The 19,209-nt window shown below is 49.4% G+C and overlaps 1 protein-coding gene across 6 annotated transcripts in view; it reads right to left on the bottom strand.

Moving 5' to 3' along the window:
• The window catches only part of KSR2 (kinase suppressor of ras 2), a 413,744-nt gene that overhangs the window by 17,932 nt on the left and 376,603 nt on the right, over positions 1 to 19,209 (bottom strand). For 4 of the 6 annotated variants that reach the window (XM_032309540.1, XM_032309545.1, XM_032309544.1 and 1 more), the window contains 5 exons: positions 13,916 to 14,012; positions 12,765 to 12,898; positions 7,263 to 7,394; positions 2,485 to 2,614; positions 756 to 889 (listed from right to left, as the gene is read on the bottom strand). In XM_032309540.1, coding sequence (XP_032165431.1) covers positions 756 to 889; positions 2,485 to 2,614; positions 7,263 to 7,394; positions 12,765 to 12,898; positions 13,916 to 14,012 — 627 coding nt within the window. Of the gene's footprint in view, positions 1 to 751; positions 890 to 2,484; positions 2,615 to 7,262; positions 7,395 to 12,764; positions 12,899 to 13,915; positions 14,013 to 19,209 lie in introns of those variants that run through there. The other 2 variants (XM_032309543.1, XM_032309546.1) reach the window with 1 other exon arrangement.

The raw sequence follows: 19,209 nt of genomic DNA, 5'->3' as shown, positions 1-19,209 counted from the left end.
GGTGTGTGTGTGTGTGTGTGTGTGTGTGCGTGTGCGCGCGCGTGCGCATGCGTGCGCCTGGCTGTGTGAGTGTGCACAACCATCTGTGCCTGGAACAGCAGGGCCGCGGGAGCAGGGACCTCTTGGAAGCCTCATCCGAGCCAGTCTTGCTCTCACCTTCTGGAGAAACCACTAAGGCTGGGCCTGGAAGGGAGGCCCCCAGAGAGAGGCCCCATGAATTACCTCACTGAGAACCACTGATCTCCATCTAAGAACGAGGCGGGGGAGGGCTCCAAGGAGGAAGCCTGAGAGACACTTATGGCCAGGAGAAGCTGAGAATCTTCCCTGCCCTTGTCTTCATGCAACAGAGAGTTCTGGAAGCTGTGAGATGCCATGATGGGGAGAGCTTGCTGGCCCCAGGGGGACATTTCTTGAAAGCCAGGCCCCCTGGAGGAATCCACTGTGTAGCAGACATATGGGGCTTATTGGGTTCAGGCCATCACCTCGCACCTGATGATCAAACTCCCTGGGGCATCAGCCTTCATCAGGAAGAGATGGGCAAGGAGGTAGCCATGGTAGCAACAGGGACCAAGGCCCTGGATGGCAGACCCTAGACTCCCCTGAACAGGAACCCGGTAAGAAGGCTGGCGGCTGGGGGAGGAAGGTGCGTGTGTGGAAAGGAGATGGCTGGCAGAGGTATGGGGGAGGGGAGCAAAAAGGCAGCGAAGGCCAGAGGACAAAGGCAGTGGGGAGACATATGAAAGGAGAACACCTACTCTGCAGACTTCCAGAAATGTCCGGGGTGAGACAGGCGGCGGTTTCGCTTTGGCAGTTTCTCCAGCATGTCCATGAGCTTAGTGAAGGTAGGTCTTTCTTCTTGTTCAAAGGCCCAGCAAAAGAGAAGAATGTCCTAAAAGAAGACAACATGTGGTGATTTAGTGTAAATAGTGATGTCTTGATACCTTTTGACATCTCATTGGGTCTATTTTTCTACCCATTTGTTCCACTTGCATATATCCCCATCATCCATCCACCCACCCACCCATCCATCCATCCGTCCGTCCATCCATCCATCCATCCATCCACCCACCCACCCACCCATCCATCCACCCATCCATCCATCCATCCATCCATCCACCCATCCATCCATCCATCCATCCATCCATCCATCCATCCACCCATCCATCCATCCACCTACTCACCCATCCATCCATCCATCCACCCATCCATCCACCCACCCATCCATCCACCCACCCACCCATCCATCCATCCACCTACTCACCCATCCACCCATCCATCCATCCATCCACCCACAACCATCCATCCATCCACCCATCCATCCACCCATCCACTCATCCATCCACCCATCCATCTATCCATCCACCCATCCACCCATCCATCTATCCATCCATCCACCCATCCATCTATCGTCATCCATCTATCTATCCACCCCACCCATCCATCCATCCCAATTCATGCATTCACCATCATCCATCTATCTATCTATCATCATCATCTTTCTGTCTTTCCTTCCGCCCATCCATCCATCCATCCACTCATCTAACACATGAGCCCATAGAGCAAACTAGGTAGGTCCTGTTCTAGAAGGTCTAGAATACACTGAGATCAGTAATGCTCCCCAAGGAGTTTCTTGGCCATTTTTTTTTCCTCAAAGGGAGGGAGAAAAGTGTATCCTGAGGTCTCTATCCATATCCCAAAACCATAAATGCTCTTCAAAATCAAAGCATTGGAGGTTACTTTTTTTTTTTTAAGATTTTATTTATTTATTTCACAGAGATCACAAGTAGGCAGAGAGAGAGGGAGAATCAGGCTCCCTGCTGAGCCAAGAGCCCAATGTGGGGCTCGATCACAGGACCCTGAGATCATGACCTGAGCTGAGGGCAGAGGCTTAACCCACTGAACCACCCAGGTGCCCCTGGAGATTATTTTTAATAATCACTTCATCCGAGATAGGAAAGCCTATATACAGGTAGTCCTTAAAAACATACCAGGTAATTACTCCTTCCCTGATTCATGTGTCTTCTGATCAAAAGACAGCACTCTTCCTGCTGTGTTTTAGAGGGTGATTATTAATTTATACTCAGGCTTCGCTGTTTGTGTGTATCTTATTCTGAGATGGATCATGACTTAAAAATTTTTATGTAGAAGCAAATAAATTAAAATCATAGCATATTACCCAATATTTTAATGAATATCTTTTAAAAGTAACAGAAAAGGAGGAATTCACTTTTTCTACTTGATGTAGCAATTTATTGCTAGAAATAGTCTGGACAAGTGCTACCGCACCCTTGAGGCGGGAGCCTGAATTGCAGGCATAGTTCAGAAACTTCCTAAGCTCCAAATCACGTGATCTGAAAAGGCTTTGGACTGGCTTTTGTGCCACCCTTTGGGGAAGCATTCGTAACCTTAACACATGGGAAAAAAGTTGCTCTGAACTGTGTCTACCTCTCTCCTTGACCCCCAGAGCACTGTCCCAGGACTTACCGAGATTTCTTTTCCCATGCCAATCTGGCTGAGGTTGGGTTTCATGCCTGTGCCCATTTGCCAGATTATTGCCTCTGCTGGTTGAGTCTTGAAAGGCCACTCCCTGGCATGGAGTTCATACCATATTGTGCTGTTGGCAGATGTAAAAGAGGTCGTTGATGTGGTATGTCACTCACGACCCTATGTCCCCTGACCAACACACATCTACCCAGCCCTCCTGCTGGCTAACCCCTCCACTTTCTAGTCTCTTCCTCACGGGACTGTTGTTTTGCTAGCCGGGACACACCTAAAGCTTTCTTGATGTCTTTGAAGTCATGCTTGTCCAAGGATACCTTCCCTGGTATCTTTGAACACCTTGAACCTACCCCTAAATTAAAATGAGTCAAAACCTAGAACCCAAAAGTGTAATAGAATGTGGTTAAGATTTCTGACCCCCACACTTGTAATTCTAGGAAACCACTGTAAGGAAATACTTCAGAGATACAAAAAAATCACTTCCAAGGATATTCTGTACAGCATTATATATAATATAAAAACAAGGAGAAATGACACAACTGTTCATTGAAAAGAATAGGTTGCATGTATTATGGCAAATCCAGAAAAAATGGAATATGATATTATTATTATTAAAACACTTCAATGAAATTTTGCCAACATGAAAAAATGTTTACTATCTAATTTTAAATGAATAAAGCAGGACAGGAGACTGTATATAAGGTAGTACCTATTCTTTTTTTTTTTTAAGATTTTATTTATTTATTTGACAGTGAGAGAGACAGAGAGATCATAAGTAGGCAGAGAGGCAGGTGGGGGGGGGGGGCAGGCTCCCTGTCAAGTAGAAAGCCCAATACGGGGCTCTATCCCAGGACCCTGAAATCATGACCTGGGCTGAAGGCAGAGGCTTAACCCACTGAGCCATCCAGGTGCCCCAGTAATACCTACTCTTAAAAAATTATATATTTATCAGCAGGAGAATAAAGAGAAACTGCAAAATGTTAATTAATAATGGCTAATTCTGGGTATATGATTTTTTTAAAAAATAATTTTGTTTTCTAAATATATGGCATCCCGTGGAATAGTGGGGGAAAATGCTGGGGGATAAGGGTGGCAGTGATGGCCTTGGCGGGGGTGCCATGGGGTGCTCACAGAATGCTGGGAATTGCTGAGCTGTCCACAGCGACTAGGTCTCAGCTCACCGGGAACAAAATTCCCCAACTCAGGAAATATCTGAAACGAGCCTTAGGGAATGATCTTTCCTCTAATCTAAAATAATTTATGCAAATTTGCTTTAAAGAACATTAAACACTGTTATCTTCTTTACTGATCAGAGGACTCTGTCAAACCAGCTATTTCCAGGGTCCCGCTTCTCAGCATGTTGTCCCCCACCACCCCCCACCCCCGCAAACTCATCCCTCTGGCGCAAGGAGGGGTGAAGCTCAGATGTTGGGCTGTTGAGTGACATGGCCAGGCAGTTGTCCCCGTAAGGTGCTAGATGAGGACTGTTGTCACCGTAATAATCAGTAACACTGAGTTTTGACTCCGGCTAGACCCTATTCTAAGCCCTTTGCATTTATTATGATTACAGGGGAGGTGCGAGAAGCATGTTTTTGTATTTTAGTGATTTGACATCTGGGGGTCTCCCTGACCCCTGGAGGGACTGCCCTTCTCCCCAGGGGCCAGCTCATTCCTAGAGATAGTAAATGACTCTCTTGTGAGTGCGTCTTTCATATGCAAACTAACCAATCCAAAGCCCCACCCCCACCTCCATCAGGCTTTCACTGGGGCCCAAATTCTCTCCTCTGGATACCCCACACCCTAGAGTCCACTGCATTAGGCAAACTGGCCCATCTTAGCCTGCTTACCCTGCCTCACTGGTTCCTCCCTGAGGAAACCACACTGAAGTTTCCTGCCCGCATTTTCCTCTTGCTCCCTCTGCCTTCTGACCCTGGTGCTTTCCCTGTGTGGTATGATGTGCTACCCCCACCCCTGCTTTTGGAAATCATGAACAATAAACCATCTTTCTAATGATCCTTGCTTCCTACTTGATTGCCCTCATCATACCCAAATCAAAGTAAGACCTACATTTTCAAACAGGAGGCACGATCATCATCCCCATTTTTCAGAAGAGAAAACTGAGGCTCCGGAAGCTTCTGTATCTTACCGAGGGCCACACAGCTGATAAGAGGTCCAGGCGAAGCTGAATCCGTTTGATCTGACGACAGAACTGCAACCCTGGCCATTACGCTACGAGGAAACTATAATTGATCCTATTTCAGAGTCCTCTGTGAGTGTAAGTGTAGGATTTGGGGCAGGGGGCAACCCTGCAGCTGACTGTTAGGGCCTTGGGAAGGAGGCGCAAAACAGACTGCAGGCAAGGGCTCATGCAGAGGGGGAAGGGAGCCTAGCAGGAGCCTAGGTGCAGGTGCCTTACAGGTGTTTTCTTGCTGGGTCCTCAGTGTCTGTCATGCTGGATTTATTATCTTTTATTTACGGTTGAGGGAAATAGGGCTTTTTGCGGTAAAATGACTCTGAGGTCCTAAACCCTCCAACTCCGGGGTTAGGATGTCCCAGGGTGGCTCCCAGATCTACCCCGGATTACCGTAAGACAAGACAGCCACTGAGCCGCCTGGGGCCTGTTCCCTCCTCTGACATTCGGGTGCCTGTCAAGATTTCAGGAGACAGCACCCACAAAAACCTAAACACGGTGCTCCACAGGCTTTTAAAAGTCCAGTTTTGTTCTAAGTCATGCCTAAGCATGATGTTCCCAAGCAACGAGAGGCACCTAATTGACAGGAAACCAAGAGCGCCAGGTCCCCCAGAATTCAGCAGTGTCAGGAATAAAAGCCTCATTAAAACTTCCTTTCAAACCCAACTTCCAAGAGAAACTCACACTAAGAGAAAAATAAATTGCTAAAGATTAAAACTCCAGTGGAAAACCAATTACTTATTTTGGTGCATTTGTTAATTACATTCTTGTTTCTTTTGCTAAATTTATACTACAATATATACCAACTTAATTACTGCAGCTTGGTTTCAGATAACAGTATCTAACTAGATAAAGTTTTGGGCGTACGCTAATCAAGGCGAACGACATCTAAAGGGGTCCGAGGGATGAACGTCTAGAATCCTGATGTGCCCGCAAACGTACCCCCACCCTCCTTCCTGGGCTTTACAGAGAAGACATAGTGGGGGTACTTTTCCATGGACGACGGTCTCTCTAACGTCTCTTGGTGGTGCTAAGTCTAATTGGAGACACCTGCAGGGCTGCACTTTGCCAAACAGCTTGCCCAACCTTGTCTCTGTTTGTAACCAGCTATCTTCGCAACCGCTCCAGTGGACAGGGTAAGGCAAAGATCAGCATGGCTATTTGAGGGATGGGAGCCTAGGAGCCTTCCCAGATGCACCCTCTTGGAGCCCTCGTCCTGCACCTCGGGGCTGAGTCCTGCACCTTCTATCTGTCTCTACACTTGCAAAGACATCCCGTTCTCTCTCATGAGTGCAGTTTCTCTCTCTTTGTGGAATAGCCCTAAACTCTGAGAAGCCCTTAAACAGCTGAGAAGCCATAACTCCAGTTGTGTAGATACAGCTGCCTTCTGGTTGGTTCCATTGGCCATCTCCAACGTAGCCCAGACTCACTGTGTCCAAGACTGCTTTCTTTGCCCTCTTAGCATAGCCGAGGTGTCCCCTCCAGGGTCTCTACCTTGGTGAATGACATTAATCTCTCCCAGTTGCCTAAGGTAGGTATCTGGGCACCAACCCCATTCAACCCAACATCAGACCCCATCTTCCCCCCACCCTTCCCCATCCATTTCCAGGGTCCAAACCCACTGGCAGGGATTTGGTAGAGAAGGTCAGCCTCTCTGCCTGGATTGGTCACCCAGCCTCCTAATCTCATCCTTCCTCCCATTCTCTGCACAGAAGAAGGATTATTCTGAAACTCAAGATATTATTACATCCCCCGGCTTAGTAACCATCAATGGCTCCCCAGTGCTGTGAAGATGAAGTGAAAACTCCCTAACTCAGCCTCTTAGTCCCTGTAGGATTGACTCGATTTCCCATCCTAGTCTCTCCTGTTACCACCCCCAGCTCATATTTTCCTGCTTCCTCCCCTCTCCACACCCCATATGTTCCTTCATTGTAGGAAATCTGTATTCTACGCTAGGCCTCTTCACATGTTCCTTCTGTGTAGACAACTCACCCTACCCTCATCAGGCCCACTTATATTCAACCACTAATTTAGGCGCAGGAGTCACCTCCTCTGGGAAGCCCTCTCTGATCTCCCAGGCTGGGATTAGCTCCTCCTTTACTCCCCCAGTCCTGCTGAGGCCTTGTGTCAACAGCCATGTGAGGGGGCCCCCTTGGAAGTGGATCCTCAACCCATCTAGCCTTCAGATGAGACTGCAGCCCTAGCCAACATCTTGACCATAACCTCACGAAAGATCCCGAACCAGCTCAGAACCATTCGGCTAAGCACCACCCCCACCGCCAAGTTCCTGACTACAGAGACTTGAGATCACAGATGTTGCTTTAGCAAATAAATGAATGGATCAAGTGACTTGCCACTGTCACATAACCAATTAGAAATGCAGCATATTAAGGTTTGCTAGAGTCACTGTTTCTACTACACCCCACTTGGATACCCCCATCTCACCCAGAAAACTGACCACCTAGGCCCCAGCAGGTAGGTGCCCCGTCTCTTCCAAAAGAAGAGAAGGAAGGGTTGGAAATTGTCCCTCTGCCTGGGCTGGGGCTCCCCACGGCCAGCATGGGCCACCTACCCTAGTGCAAAGACATCTGAGTGCTTGGAGAAGGGGAGCTTGTCCTCTTCTGTGTCGGGAGACAGCTGGCGGATGATCTCTGGTGCCAGGTGGCAGAGCCAGCCGTTCTGGATGCGTAGCTTGTCCTCCCGCCTGGAGATGCAAAACACAGAGTGAGCCCGCTTCCCAGCCCAGGGAGGACCAGTCCCCCAGCACCGACCCCAAGCCTCTGGACCACTTCCACTGGCTTTCTCACATCTCCTGCTACTGGGCACTGCCTGCCCTTGTACTTGAGGCCAAGCCCCAGCAAAAAAGGGGCAAGGAAGTCTGGTCTGGAGGGAGACGCTCGACACCCAAACCATCCTCGGGTCCCTCTCCCTCTGAGGCATCCCCTCCTGCATATTCATTCCGCCCATACAGCTGAGTCTTGTTACTCGTGGCAGTTATGTTGTATAAAGTCTCTGCAAAGAGAGAATTAGCAAATACAGAATCCTGGCTCCGAGAGGAAATATGTATTCACGCACACACCTCACATCGGGTATATCTTAAATCCTAAAAACAGCTCATTCTAGTACATTCTATTTTCATTATTTTAAGGAAGAGAAAACAAGGCTCAGAAGCATTGAGTGATGTGTCTGGGGCGGCCCCACAATCACGTGCCAGAATTGCAAAACTCTGTCCCACTGGCCCCGAGGCCCAGGGCTTCCTGCACCGCATGGCTCCCTCCTGCCTCTGTTCCCAGGTCTTCTCTGCCCGCTGGTCCTCTCTGTACGAGAGTTCAAGCAAGAACGAAGGGCATCCCCTTGTCTGACCTCAGCTGGGAACACATACACCGGGTGATGCAAACTTTCACCACTCTGTGCATGGCTGGGAATGACTGCGAGGTTGCCGTATTGATTTGGGGGTGCAAAGAGGTTGAAGCGAGTAGGCAAATTCGCAAATGTGGAATCCACGAATAATGAGGATTCACTGGATTTCTGGAGAACTGCTATGCCTAAGCTCTCTGGTTTTGGCACCGGGAACACAGAAGTGATGGAAATGTGCAAGGTCCGTGCCCTCCTGGAGCCTGTGCTTTGGTAGGAGAAGGGGGTGACAAATGAATTCAATAAATAGGAAAAATACAGACAATGATAAGCATTATATGAAAAAATTTAACAGGGGAATGTGTCAAAGATAAGAGGGATCTCACTTTAGATAAAATTGTATCTGGAAAAAAAATTTTATCTGTATTTTCTTCACGTGGTAAGACTTCAGTTAAGTACAGAGTTTTCCATTTGGGACTGAAATCTGAGCAGATCTCCTACAAGGCTTCCACTGACTCAAGACTCCCAGGAAAGGGCCAGTTAGTTACTACAGGGAAAGGGGGCAGTGATGGGGGATGGGGATGGATATCTCCAACCATCGGGAGTGAGATCATGATGGCCCAGAGCCTCCTGAATGTGGAGAGCTGGGGCTGGCTGGATTCTCCGGTTCCCCTAGGGTGGCTTCTGAGTCATGTCAGGTGCAGTGCGCTGCTCCCTGAACTGCACATATTCATATCCTGTGACCATGACTCCTGCCCTATCTGAACATCTTCTAGAGCAGCACTATTTCATAGAACTTTCCAGGATGATGGAAATGTTTTCTGCCTGTGCTATCCAATATGGCAGCCATGAGCCGTCATGGCCATTGGGCACTTGAAATCCAGCTAGTGTAACTGAAGAATTAAAGTTTTAATTTAATTTTAATCAGAGTTAATATTCGGAATGCCTGGGTGGCTCAGTTGGTTAAGCATCTGCCTTCAGCTCGGGTCGTGATCTCAGGGTCCTGGGATCTAGTCCCACATTGGGCTCCTTGCCCAGCAGAGAGCATGCTTCTCCCTCTGCCTGCTCTGCCTGCCGCTCCCCTGCTTGTCCTCTCTCTCTCTTTGACAAATAAATAAATAAAATCTTTTTTTAAAAAAAGTTAAAATTACATAGTCTTATGTGGCTGGGGGTTATTGGACAGCACAGCTCTCAAATATTATTTACTACAAATGGGGTTTTTTCATTTACTTCTTACCATGACCATACATAGGAACTAGAATAGATGATGCTTATTAACATCATCCCTAAAGTTATCTTGTGGACCACACGGGGAAAGAGAGAACCCAGAAAAGAGAGGTCTCAGGAGTTTGGGGGTTGGATCATTCTTTGTGGTGGGGGCCTGTTCTGACCAGCATCCCTGACCTCTCCCCACTGGATACCAGTCTTCCCTCCTCCCCTGTTGTGACAACTAAAGAGGTCTCCAGACATTACAAATATCCTGGCGGGGGACGGGGACAGAAGAGCCCCAGCTGAGAATCACTGTTCTCATTTATATAGAAAATAAGGAAATGGTCCAAATGTCAGTCTTTTAGCATCAGTAACATAGGACTTGTTACACAGCAGACCCAAATCCACTGGAAAGCCCTGAGTTGGCAGGGCCGTGTGAATTCTTGCTTCGAGAACTGGGGATGCCTTCAGGAACTTAAGGATCTATCTGCTGCTTACTAGCCATGTGACCCTGAGCATGCCCGAGTCTCCACTTTCCCACCTGCACAATGGGCACATTAATCTCACACGAGGCTTACGCAGGGCTGTGTCAGCTGCCAGGGTCTCAGGATTACTAGACAGAATTATTACCTATGGATATGTTTACATCTTGAGGATTCAGAGATGGAGTTGAGACTATAGCCCAAGGTAAGAACATCACGTAAGAAGGTAGGGCCATGGCCTGAGCCAGCGGACACTCTCCAGGTACAGCCAGGTCATGGTGGGGGGCTGCGGTGAGATGGGGTGCCGCTGCCAAAAGAGAGAGCACCCCAGTTCTGATGGTATTCTGACCGCCCCTGCTGCCTATTCTGGACTCGATGGCTAAATGTCAGTGGTTTGCAATTGCTGGCTGGACCGGGAGGAGGGATGCTGGCCACTCCCCAGCTATCAGCCCAGGGTGAGAGGGGGCACACACCCGGGAGGGGGCCGGATGCCAGGCCTGGCCCAGACACTCCGGGATGTCCTATTCCCTTGGCGATGGGCCCACCGGTGAAAACTCAAATCATCGTCATTACGGTTATTATTATGATTAATAACAGCCTGCGGGGCGCTGGCATGATAGTGCTGGCGTGGAAAATGGTACCTTCTCTCGATGACAATGGCAGCACAGCTGTGTGCTTGCAATGCTGGGGACCAGCTCGGGGGGAAGCCCCAGGGTGGGTCTGGATGTCCAGGACATGCTCACTTCACTGGGTAACCCCTACCCCTGCCCAGGCCCAGCCGACCTCCCCCTGCTGGGAACCCAGCCCTGTGAATGCCCCAGGCTCTAACTCGGGAAGGAGGGGAGAGGTAGGACAGCCAGTAGCCCCTGCTCAGTGCCTCCTGTGCACCAGCTTATCCAACACACTGCATCTCAACAAGCCCACTATGGGATGGACAAAATCCTGTTCTGTGGATAAGGACACAGAGCTTCAAAACACTTAAGCGATCTGCCCAAAGCTGCAGAAGTAACAAGTGATCCCCAAAACTCCCAACCACAATTTTCCAGCAGTTCCTGGGGAAACAGCACCCTTAGGGAGCAAAGTGAAATCCTACATGAAAACTAAGCTCTACATATAACTACAGCAGGAAACACTGAACCACCAGAGGAGATCCCCGATGGGGACTCGTGGGAAACCAAGAAATGTGGATTCCTTCTAGGAGAGGTCGCTGAGAGCTCCTTGGCCTCTCCCAACACTGTCCGCGTTTGTGTTGAGGACGAGGCTGGGCAGGGGCGGGAGTGGGGGAGTACCGGCTGGACAATGAGGCCAGCAGCCACCTTGCCCTTGACTTGAACTTTCTTCCCCGGTTGACACTGGGTCTCTGTGAATGAGGTAAAGGAAAGGAGGCTCACGTCATTCCACTTCCTTTCTTCCTCCTTACCCTGGGGCTTTAGAAAAGCGAGAACCAGAAGGGAGAAAATCAGAGGTCTTGCCCTCCTTTTCTCCACCGGCAGGAGAATTCTCTGCCAAGGACGAAAGGGGGAGGGGGAGGGTATGTGGACATGCCTCTGGGTTGGAGGAATCGGATTTTTGGTTTTTTTTTTTTTTTTAAAGAGCCTTGAAGCAGGTTCACGCAAGCATCTGCTGGGCCTCTTTTTGTCTGGACACAGATACTCGAGATCGTACTGATGTTACCAACTGCTTCCTCTGCCCCTTGGCCCGTGTGATGGATGAATGGACGTGTGGACGTGTGAGCGCATGCGCGCCTTGCAACTCCTGTGCCCGCAAACCCGCTTCTAAGTGCTGCTGGGGAGACGGACGGAAGAAGGAACAAGGTTCAGCCCTCCTGGCTCTCTCATCTTAGGGCCTTATTGATAGTTTGGGAGACGCAGTGAAATCTTTTGGGGCGGAGTCAAGAAACTTAATCTTCTGTTGCGCTTTCTGTATCTAGATCAGAAAGCAGCTAGATCAAGTGTTGCTGGTTTGGGGATGCTCTTAGAGCCAACGTATGATGCAGCACGAACAAAATTCACCTTGGGGGGCCCGGGGGTGGACCTCAAAGAGATCAGTACCGCACAGCAGCTGAAACTGAAGTAAAAGGGGAGCGTGGGGCTGCCATCCGGAAGAGGTTCGGGCAAGTGATAAAAGGCGTGATTAGAGAAAACCTGCAGGATTTCAAAGTGTGTGTGTGTGTGTGTGTGTGTGTGTGTGTGCCGCGCCTGCACATGGCTCGTGTCCACACTCCAAATTAAAAGTCAGGGAGGGCCGGCCTCCTGAATCATGGGATGTTTATTTGGAATAAGCTGTTTCTCCTGGTCAACTCAAGGCAGCTTGCCCTCGGGTGAGTGGCTCCTGAGAGTTAATTACTTAAAGACGGTTAATGATTCTCCTGGGTGACACCGGGGGAGGTATATGCAAATCTATAGTAATTACAGCAGCTCAGCAGCAGCTACTCTGTGCTGTGTGCCCCGTGCTCTGAGCACTGCTGTTGGATCCTTGATTGTGTTCTTTCGGCCCCACGAGGATCCCACGGACGTAGGCGTGATGACATCGTCATTTTTTCTTGCAGGCATGGAAACCAATGTTTGGGGAGGTTTCGGGAGTATAACTAAGTCTTAGTGATTAACAGGCAGAGTCCAGGGTGGGGGCCGCAGGTGGGTCTGACTTTAAATCCCTCAGTACTCTTGCTGCATAAAATGGATCAATTCATAAGAAAACTTCGAGCAAGGACTGTTGAGGGATTCCAACTTCCAGGTGGGTCCTCGGGGCAAAGGGGGATCTTCCAGTTAAATACAAGGGCAAAGGCTTTCAAGCATTCAGGGATGCTCTGTGCCCAGTAATGCCCATGCGTGGGAAGAGCACCACTTGAGAGAAAGCCTCCCCCAGGGAATCACGGCTTGCTCTAGCATCAGCAAGAGCCTAGCTACCCAATTCAGCGACCTCAGGCCCTACACCCAGTCTTGGTCACTGATGCCATTTGGGTGGCTGATTTCCCGTCCCCCAACAGTCATCGGCCAAGAACTCTGCTGGGCCCTTGCCCCGCCGCTCACCTGCCAGCCTGCAGGACCCCGGAAATGCTGAAGAGCCCGAAGTCTGTGATCACCACTTTGCCGTTGTCATAGAAGACATTCTTTGACTTGAGGTCTTTGTGAAGGATCCCCTTGGCGTGGAGGTAGCCCATGCCCTGCAGGGAGCAAGGAGATGGGAATTTTCAGAGAACACCTGAGCGGTCGCTGCTGCTACTACTCTGGCTTGGGCTCACCGTCCTTGCCTTTCCTACAACAGCGCCCCAAACAGCCGCAGTTCCGGGGACCCCAACGCAGAGGCTCAGAGGCCGGGTAAGAGAAGTCACGGCAAATGGGAACAGGAAGGGTCCCCAAGACACACATCTGCCACCACCCTCAGACCCCCGCCAAACTGTTCCCACCTAGCTCTTCTACCTCCTGAAGAAGAAACAAAGAAAGATGGCCCTAGTGGGGGGGGGGGGGGGGTGAAGACAAAAACTGATAGGAGGTCCCCAGAGAAAGGAATTCCATTCACCGCCTCCCTGCACTTCCTTTTTAAAACATAACTTCTGTGCAGAAGATGGGTTTTATATCCTCTTAACCCGTATCAGTGCAGAAACCCCTGCCCTCCTCCAGGGATGGATCACGAGCCACTGATCAAGACCACGGAGGGGAGAGTCTCGTGGAGGTCTCGATCAAGGGTGAGTCTCTAGATTTTTGGTTTTTCGCCTTTATGAGCAGTCACATTTTATCTCTTCTAACAGCTTAGTCCTGACACTTCCAATGGGAACTCAAAGCCCCAGTCAACTGACTAATGAGGCACCTGCCAGAAAACACAGGATGTTCCAGTTTGTTTTAATCCCAAACAACTTGCAACAATTGGATGTTTCCCTAGCAGCTGCGGAGAGAGATGGCATGTGCTCATGGGGATTCAAGCATCGGAGGGGTAAGGGATTCTAGCCGCACAAACTTCCCCGGGTCCCCACGATGGGCCCAATTATCATGATGATGAGGCAACAGATGGCAGCCAAACATCGGGGGACCAACCCTAATGTGGTATCCGGGCAAAACCCCTCCTCACCTACAGTCTGGTATTTTTCAGATCGAGTCTAAATTTTTTTTTTTTTTTTTAATCCAGACTGTTGCTCTGAAGCCAGACCATGCATCTCAGGAGGGAGCCCCAGACCCTACGGTACCTTCACAATTTCTTGGGCAATCTGCCTCGTTTTGTTGACATCCAAGACGATTTTGGCGTCCCGCACCACAGAATAGAGCGTCCGTCCCTTACACAGGCTGGAAAGCAAAAGGACAAAAGAAACGATCAGCAGTTGTTCAAAGGCGAGTGACCCCCAATGGTGGCTGGACGGGACAAGTGCGACGGCAGGTGCCACCAGTTTGCCTATCGGATACGGAGCCTGTAACTGGACCTCAGATCTGGCTCTAGGATGCAGATCGGGGCTGGGGGCACTTTCTGTCACGACACGCCCACCCTGGCACCGAGGTGCCTGCAGAAGCCAACCCAATCCAGAGGGCAGGCTTGCCACGTTCCATCTGTCCCAGACTTGCACAGAAGGAGAGCCACGCATAAACCAACAACTTCTGGGGTCCTCAGACAGCACTCAGACAGCACTCTGCCAGCCACTTGTCGCAGCTGCTCCCGCTCGCCTGAAGCTGCTGAGGGACAGTGATAAAACCCCAGCAAAGTGGTGGCTCACGTCCACCAAGTACCATCGGCCAACGATGCATTCAAGCCTTCAGACGGCGGCGTGTCAACACCAGTACTCCTCCCCCAACGCCAGATGCCTGTTGAGATGGAAGGCCTCACCTTTTCAGCCTCACTGAGTTCATTGCAAGGACCAGTGGTGTAAGATAAATGACAAGATGACAGAGGACATTAATGCAGTGACGGTCACACCTCCCCCGTTTAGTTGCCTGCATACCCCTCCGTCTGTCCCTCCCGCAGTGAGCTCAGTTCCTGGCACACACACACGCAGCCGGCCCTCAGTACATGGTCACGGAACGGGTGAGGGGATAAATGATCTCTAGATTCACCACCACATTCCCAGCCCCTGGCACCACTTCTGGCTCACGGTATCGGTGTTGGCTGAAGGAGGAAGGGATGGTACTGGGAAAGTTCATGTTCCATCTCGTGTCAAAATAATGGCTTGAATTTTTCTTTTAATATAGGTCTTCATCGCTAAAAGACTCATAGTCCTTCCTTTAGTATTTTTCAAGCCCTTGTTACATGCTGGACTTAACTGAGATCGTGTGCTTGGAGCTAGAACTGTTGGCAGAGAGGGACCTCAGTTTGGATCCCAGCTGTGCTCTTTACTGTGTGCCTTTGGGTGGGTTACTTAAACCCTTTGGGCTTTGGTTTCCACAGCTATCAAAGAGAACACCTACCTTGTAGAGTCACTATGAGGACTGAATGAGAAGAGGCCAGGGAAATGCCTGGCACCTGGTGGAAAGGGTAGCACAACGGTTGGAACAGGGGCCTAGTCAAACTCTGTGGGTTAGAATCCTGACTTGTCAGTTAGTGGCTGTGTGACCCCAGGCAGGTGAGTTAACCTCTCTGAGCCTCATTTTCATGATCTGTAAAATGGGGTCAATAGTTCCTGCCTTACAAGATTGTTAAGGAGACTCACATGGAATCAGGTATGTAAAGGGACGGGCATCTCTCCATGCCTGACATATATTAAGGGCTGGCTGTTAGGAGAAGTAGTAAATGATCAGTAAAATGGCAAAGGCACACACACCCTTATACAAATATGTATTATATATTAATACACATATCACATCTGTTTGTCCAGCTATTATATTCCTGCCGATATACCTAGCTATGTATCCACTCATCCACCCATATATCCGTCCAAAATGCTACCCATGATCTTTGACTAAGATTCATTTCTTCACTTCCTTAAGGTGAGATGCTCAGGGAAGTGGACTCCCAGGGAGTCTGATTCACCTGTCCAAGGTCGCCCAGGAAGCTGGCAGCCATGGTGACTCAAGGTTGTCCCCTGCTGTTGCTGTCCTAGGGAAACATTTGCTATGGCTGCTGCGGGAGAGGGGGAGGGAGTGGGCTGTGCAGCCAATTAAACCATACTGACATTTAAATATTGGGGATGGTGGAGACCGTGGGCGGATTTCCTCCCCTGGATACTCAGTTCTTGAATAGCCACCTACACTCATTATAGGCCAGAGCACAGAAAAGACCGTCCCCACCGCATATGGCAGAACAGATCACCGCACCAGGCTCCCAGACTTCCAGACTCTCCTTCCTAGGGTGGCCGCAAACAAGTCACAGGCTTCAAATATCCATCCCATCTTTTTTCTCTGCTCACATCTTCCTCTCCAAGAGCAGCTGCTGAAACCTCTGCTTCTCGCTACCCTGTGGTTTCTGGGGCTGGTGGAGAAACCATCAGCCACTGGTGGGATGTAAATTTGTACAATCACAGCCTGGCACGGCTACCAAAGTGAAATATACAAATAACCCCCAATCGACATTCTCTCCTCTAAGTAGGTATGCAACAGGCATGTATACTTGTGTTTACCCACCGATCTGCCAGAATGCACTGCCGTGTGAACAGCAACCCATTCATAATAGCCCCACTCTGGAGCTAATCCAAATGTTCCTCAACAGAAAGATGGATAGACTGTGATAAAGCCATGTAACAATATAACAATATAGGTCTCTACTATACTATGTAACAATAAGCTGCTGCTAATGGCAAAGAACATAAACACCATGTTGAACAAAAGAAGCCAGACACGCAAGGCTCACACAGAATAATTCCGTATGTAGAAAGTGCAAAAGCAGACAAAATGGACCTGTGTGCAAGAAGTCAGTGTAGTGGTGACCCTTGGGGGCACGTACGGTTCTGTTTGACTGGAGGGCTGATACGGGAGTGTGAATATAGTGGAAATTCATCAAGTTGTGTTCTTAGGATCTTGACACTTTGCCTTATAGTATACTTTTAAAAGTTTGCTTTAAACAAATCGGCAAGTTTGCACAATACACAGGTGTTGAAATTTACAAGAAAATCTAAACCAACACTGATACTGCAAGCATCCACTTTTTTTTTTTTTTTTTTTTAAGATACTGCTTTTTCATTCATGAGAGAGAGGCAGAAGGAGAAGCAGGTTCCCCACTGAGCAGAGAGTCGATGTAGGTCTCCATCCTAGGACCCCGGGATCATGACCTGAGCTGAAGGCAGATGCTTAACAGACTGAGCCCCCCAGGTGTCTACTTTGAAGCTCATTACACAGTTCCGAGAGGAATTCTCTGCAGAGGAACTGGGGGCTCCCAGCCTGGCTGTGCCTGCCAGGTGTATTGGGAGCCCAGTCAGAGAGCAGGTGTAGGCAGAAGGTTGAGGTCTGAGCATGAGCAGGCATCAGGCAAGTGTCCAGGGTGGCTGAGGCTCAGATACTCCAGGCAAGTCAGTCCAAGTCAGTCTTTGGCAACTGCTCTGGCCTTGGGGTTTCTGTGGCTAACAGCAGTGCCCAAAAAGCCACTTGCAGGGCGGGAGGTGGAGAAGGGAACAGAGGAGAGGATGAAGGTTTACTGAGCATATGTGTGGGACCTGAGTCACCTTCACGAATCCTCAGAGCACCCCCGCAGGGTCCACACGATTGCTCTATTCCTACAGATGAGGCTATGGAGACCCAGAGGGGCGGAGGACCTGCTTACAGACACACAGACATACAGACAGACCTGGTGTCAGCCTGTTCCTGACGTTTTTCTCATCTCCTCCGTGGTGTGGGTACCTAGTTACCAGACATGATTTTGGGGCCACTTAAGAGACACACAGGCAAGGGAATCCAAATCTGACTCTCCCATTTACTACTTGCTGGGTGACCTTGGGAAGTGACTTTGACCTCCGTTTCCTCATCTGTAAAACGGGGGTATTGGAACACCACCAGCTAACGTGCATGAGCCCTTTCTAGGTGCCAGCCACCAGCAAGCCTCACATGGATGGTTATTCTTGCTGTAGTCCATGGATTCTAACACGTGCATTTCCTTGAAATTTAACATCTCAGGAAGCAGAATGTGTCTTATTCATGAACAGGTAACAGTTGTTACTTCTTTCTTTATAGTCCATGAACACATGGTGCACATTGTAATGGACAGCATCTTGGACTTACTGAAGTCTTGGATCAGCCACGTTTTACAGATAAAGAAACTGAGGTTCAGAGAGGTTCAGCGGAGCTGGAATTTGAGCCTGATTCTAGAGTTTAGGCTCTTAACCCCCATCTTTTTTTTTTTTTTTTTTAAGATTGTATCTATCTATTTATTTGACACAGAGAGAGAGATCACAAGTAGGTAGAGAGGCAGGCAGAGAAAGAGGGGGAAGCAGGCTGCCTGCTGAGCAGAAAGCCCAATATGGGGCTCGATCCCAGGACCCTGAGATCATGACCTGAGTCAAAGGCAGAGGCTTTAACCCACTGAGCCACCCAGGTGCCCCCAACCCCCATCTTTTGCTCCATAACTTTCTCTGGGACTCCAGCACATTGCACGTCCTCAGTAAATGGTAGTCACAATGTCACTACCACGACAATGAGGATGAATGAGCCCGCTGGCCTTGGTGGCAATCAGCTGGAGGTTAGGTGAAGGTGTTTTAAGTGGCTTAAAGATGTGTTTAGTACTCCTTAAGGTTCTGGGGCAGTACACGTGTGCGCGCGTGTGTGCGAACACACACACACACATACACACACACCACTCCCTGGAATCTCTCTCTCTGCAAAATGACCACATTTTTCCAAGAAGAAAATAGTGGAAATTTAGAGAAAATTTCCCACTTTATCTGCAGCCTATAGAGAGGTCTCTCTAGCCCTGACCCCAGGCAATTCATATGATACTCATTCATATAATTCTGACCTTGGGCCCCTATCCCAAGTGATCCAGTGGGCCTTCTGGCCAGGAAGGCACCCCAAGTGTAAGATGCTTTGCTGTAAACCAGCATAAAAGAGGATTACCAGAAACAACGAGATAAATCCACCTAGAAGGCTTATCTAGAACCTCTGTCCAAACTGGCTACTTTCTGCCAAAACAGTGACTGGGAGAGAAATCCAGATGCCTTGGGGCAGCCAATTCCCTTCCCTCCTCCAAACCCCTCAGCACCAAGCAGGACCCAGGCCTGTGTGAATGAAAGAGGGGTGGGAGGGAGGGGAGTGTGGCTTTCAGGTATGCCTGGTCTTAAACTGGAATGTTCTAGACTGTTCTAGATTGGGATACCCACTTCCCCTCCTACAGTTACACCTGCTGAAACCTCAGAGGTGTTAAAGTATGAGGCCACTGGTTCACAAACTGGAAGGTGCTTCTTAAAACAAAGATGACTGGTCCCAGAGAAATCCTGACTCTGGCTGGGGGTCTGGGTTGAGACCCAGAGAACTGGCATTTCTAACAAGTTTCCAGGTCATGTTCATGCTGGTGGTCTAGGAACCCCACTTTGAGAACCACCACTCAAATCCAATCTCACTTGACTAGGGCCCA

This window comes from Mustela erminea, chromosome 13, assembly GCF_009829155.1.
Source record: "Mustela erminea isolate mMusErm1 chromosome 13, mMusErm1.Pri, whole genome shotgun sequence".
In the NCBI taxonomy this organism is placed as follows: domain Eukaryota; kingdom Metazoa; phylum Chordata; class Mammalia; order Carnivora; family Mustelidae; genus Mustela; species Mustela erminea.
The sequence above is the reverse complement of the archived record's forward strand: the minus strand, read 5'-3'. Positions and strand labels throughout refer to the sequence as shown.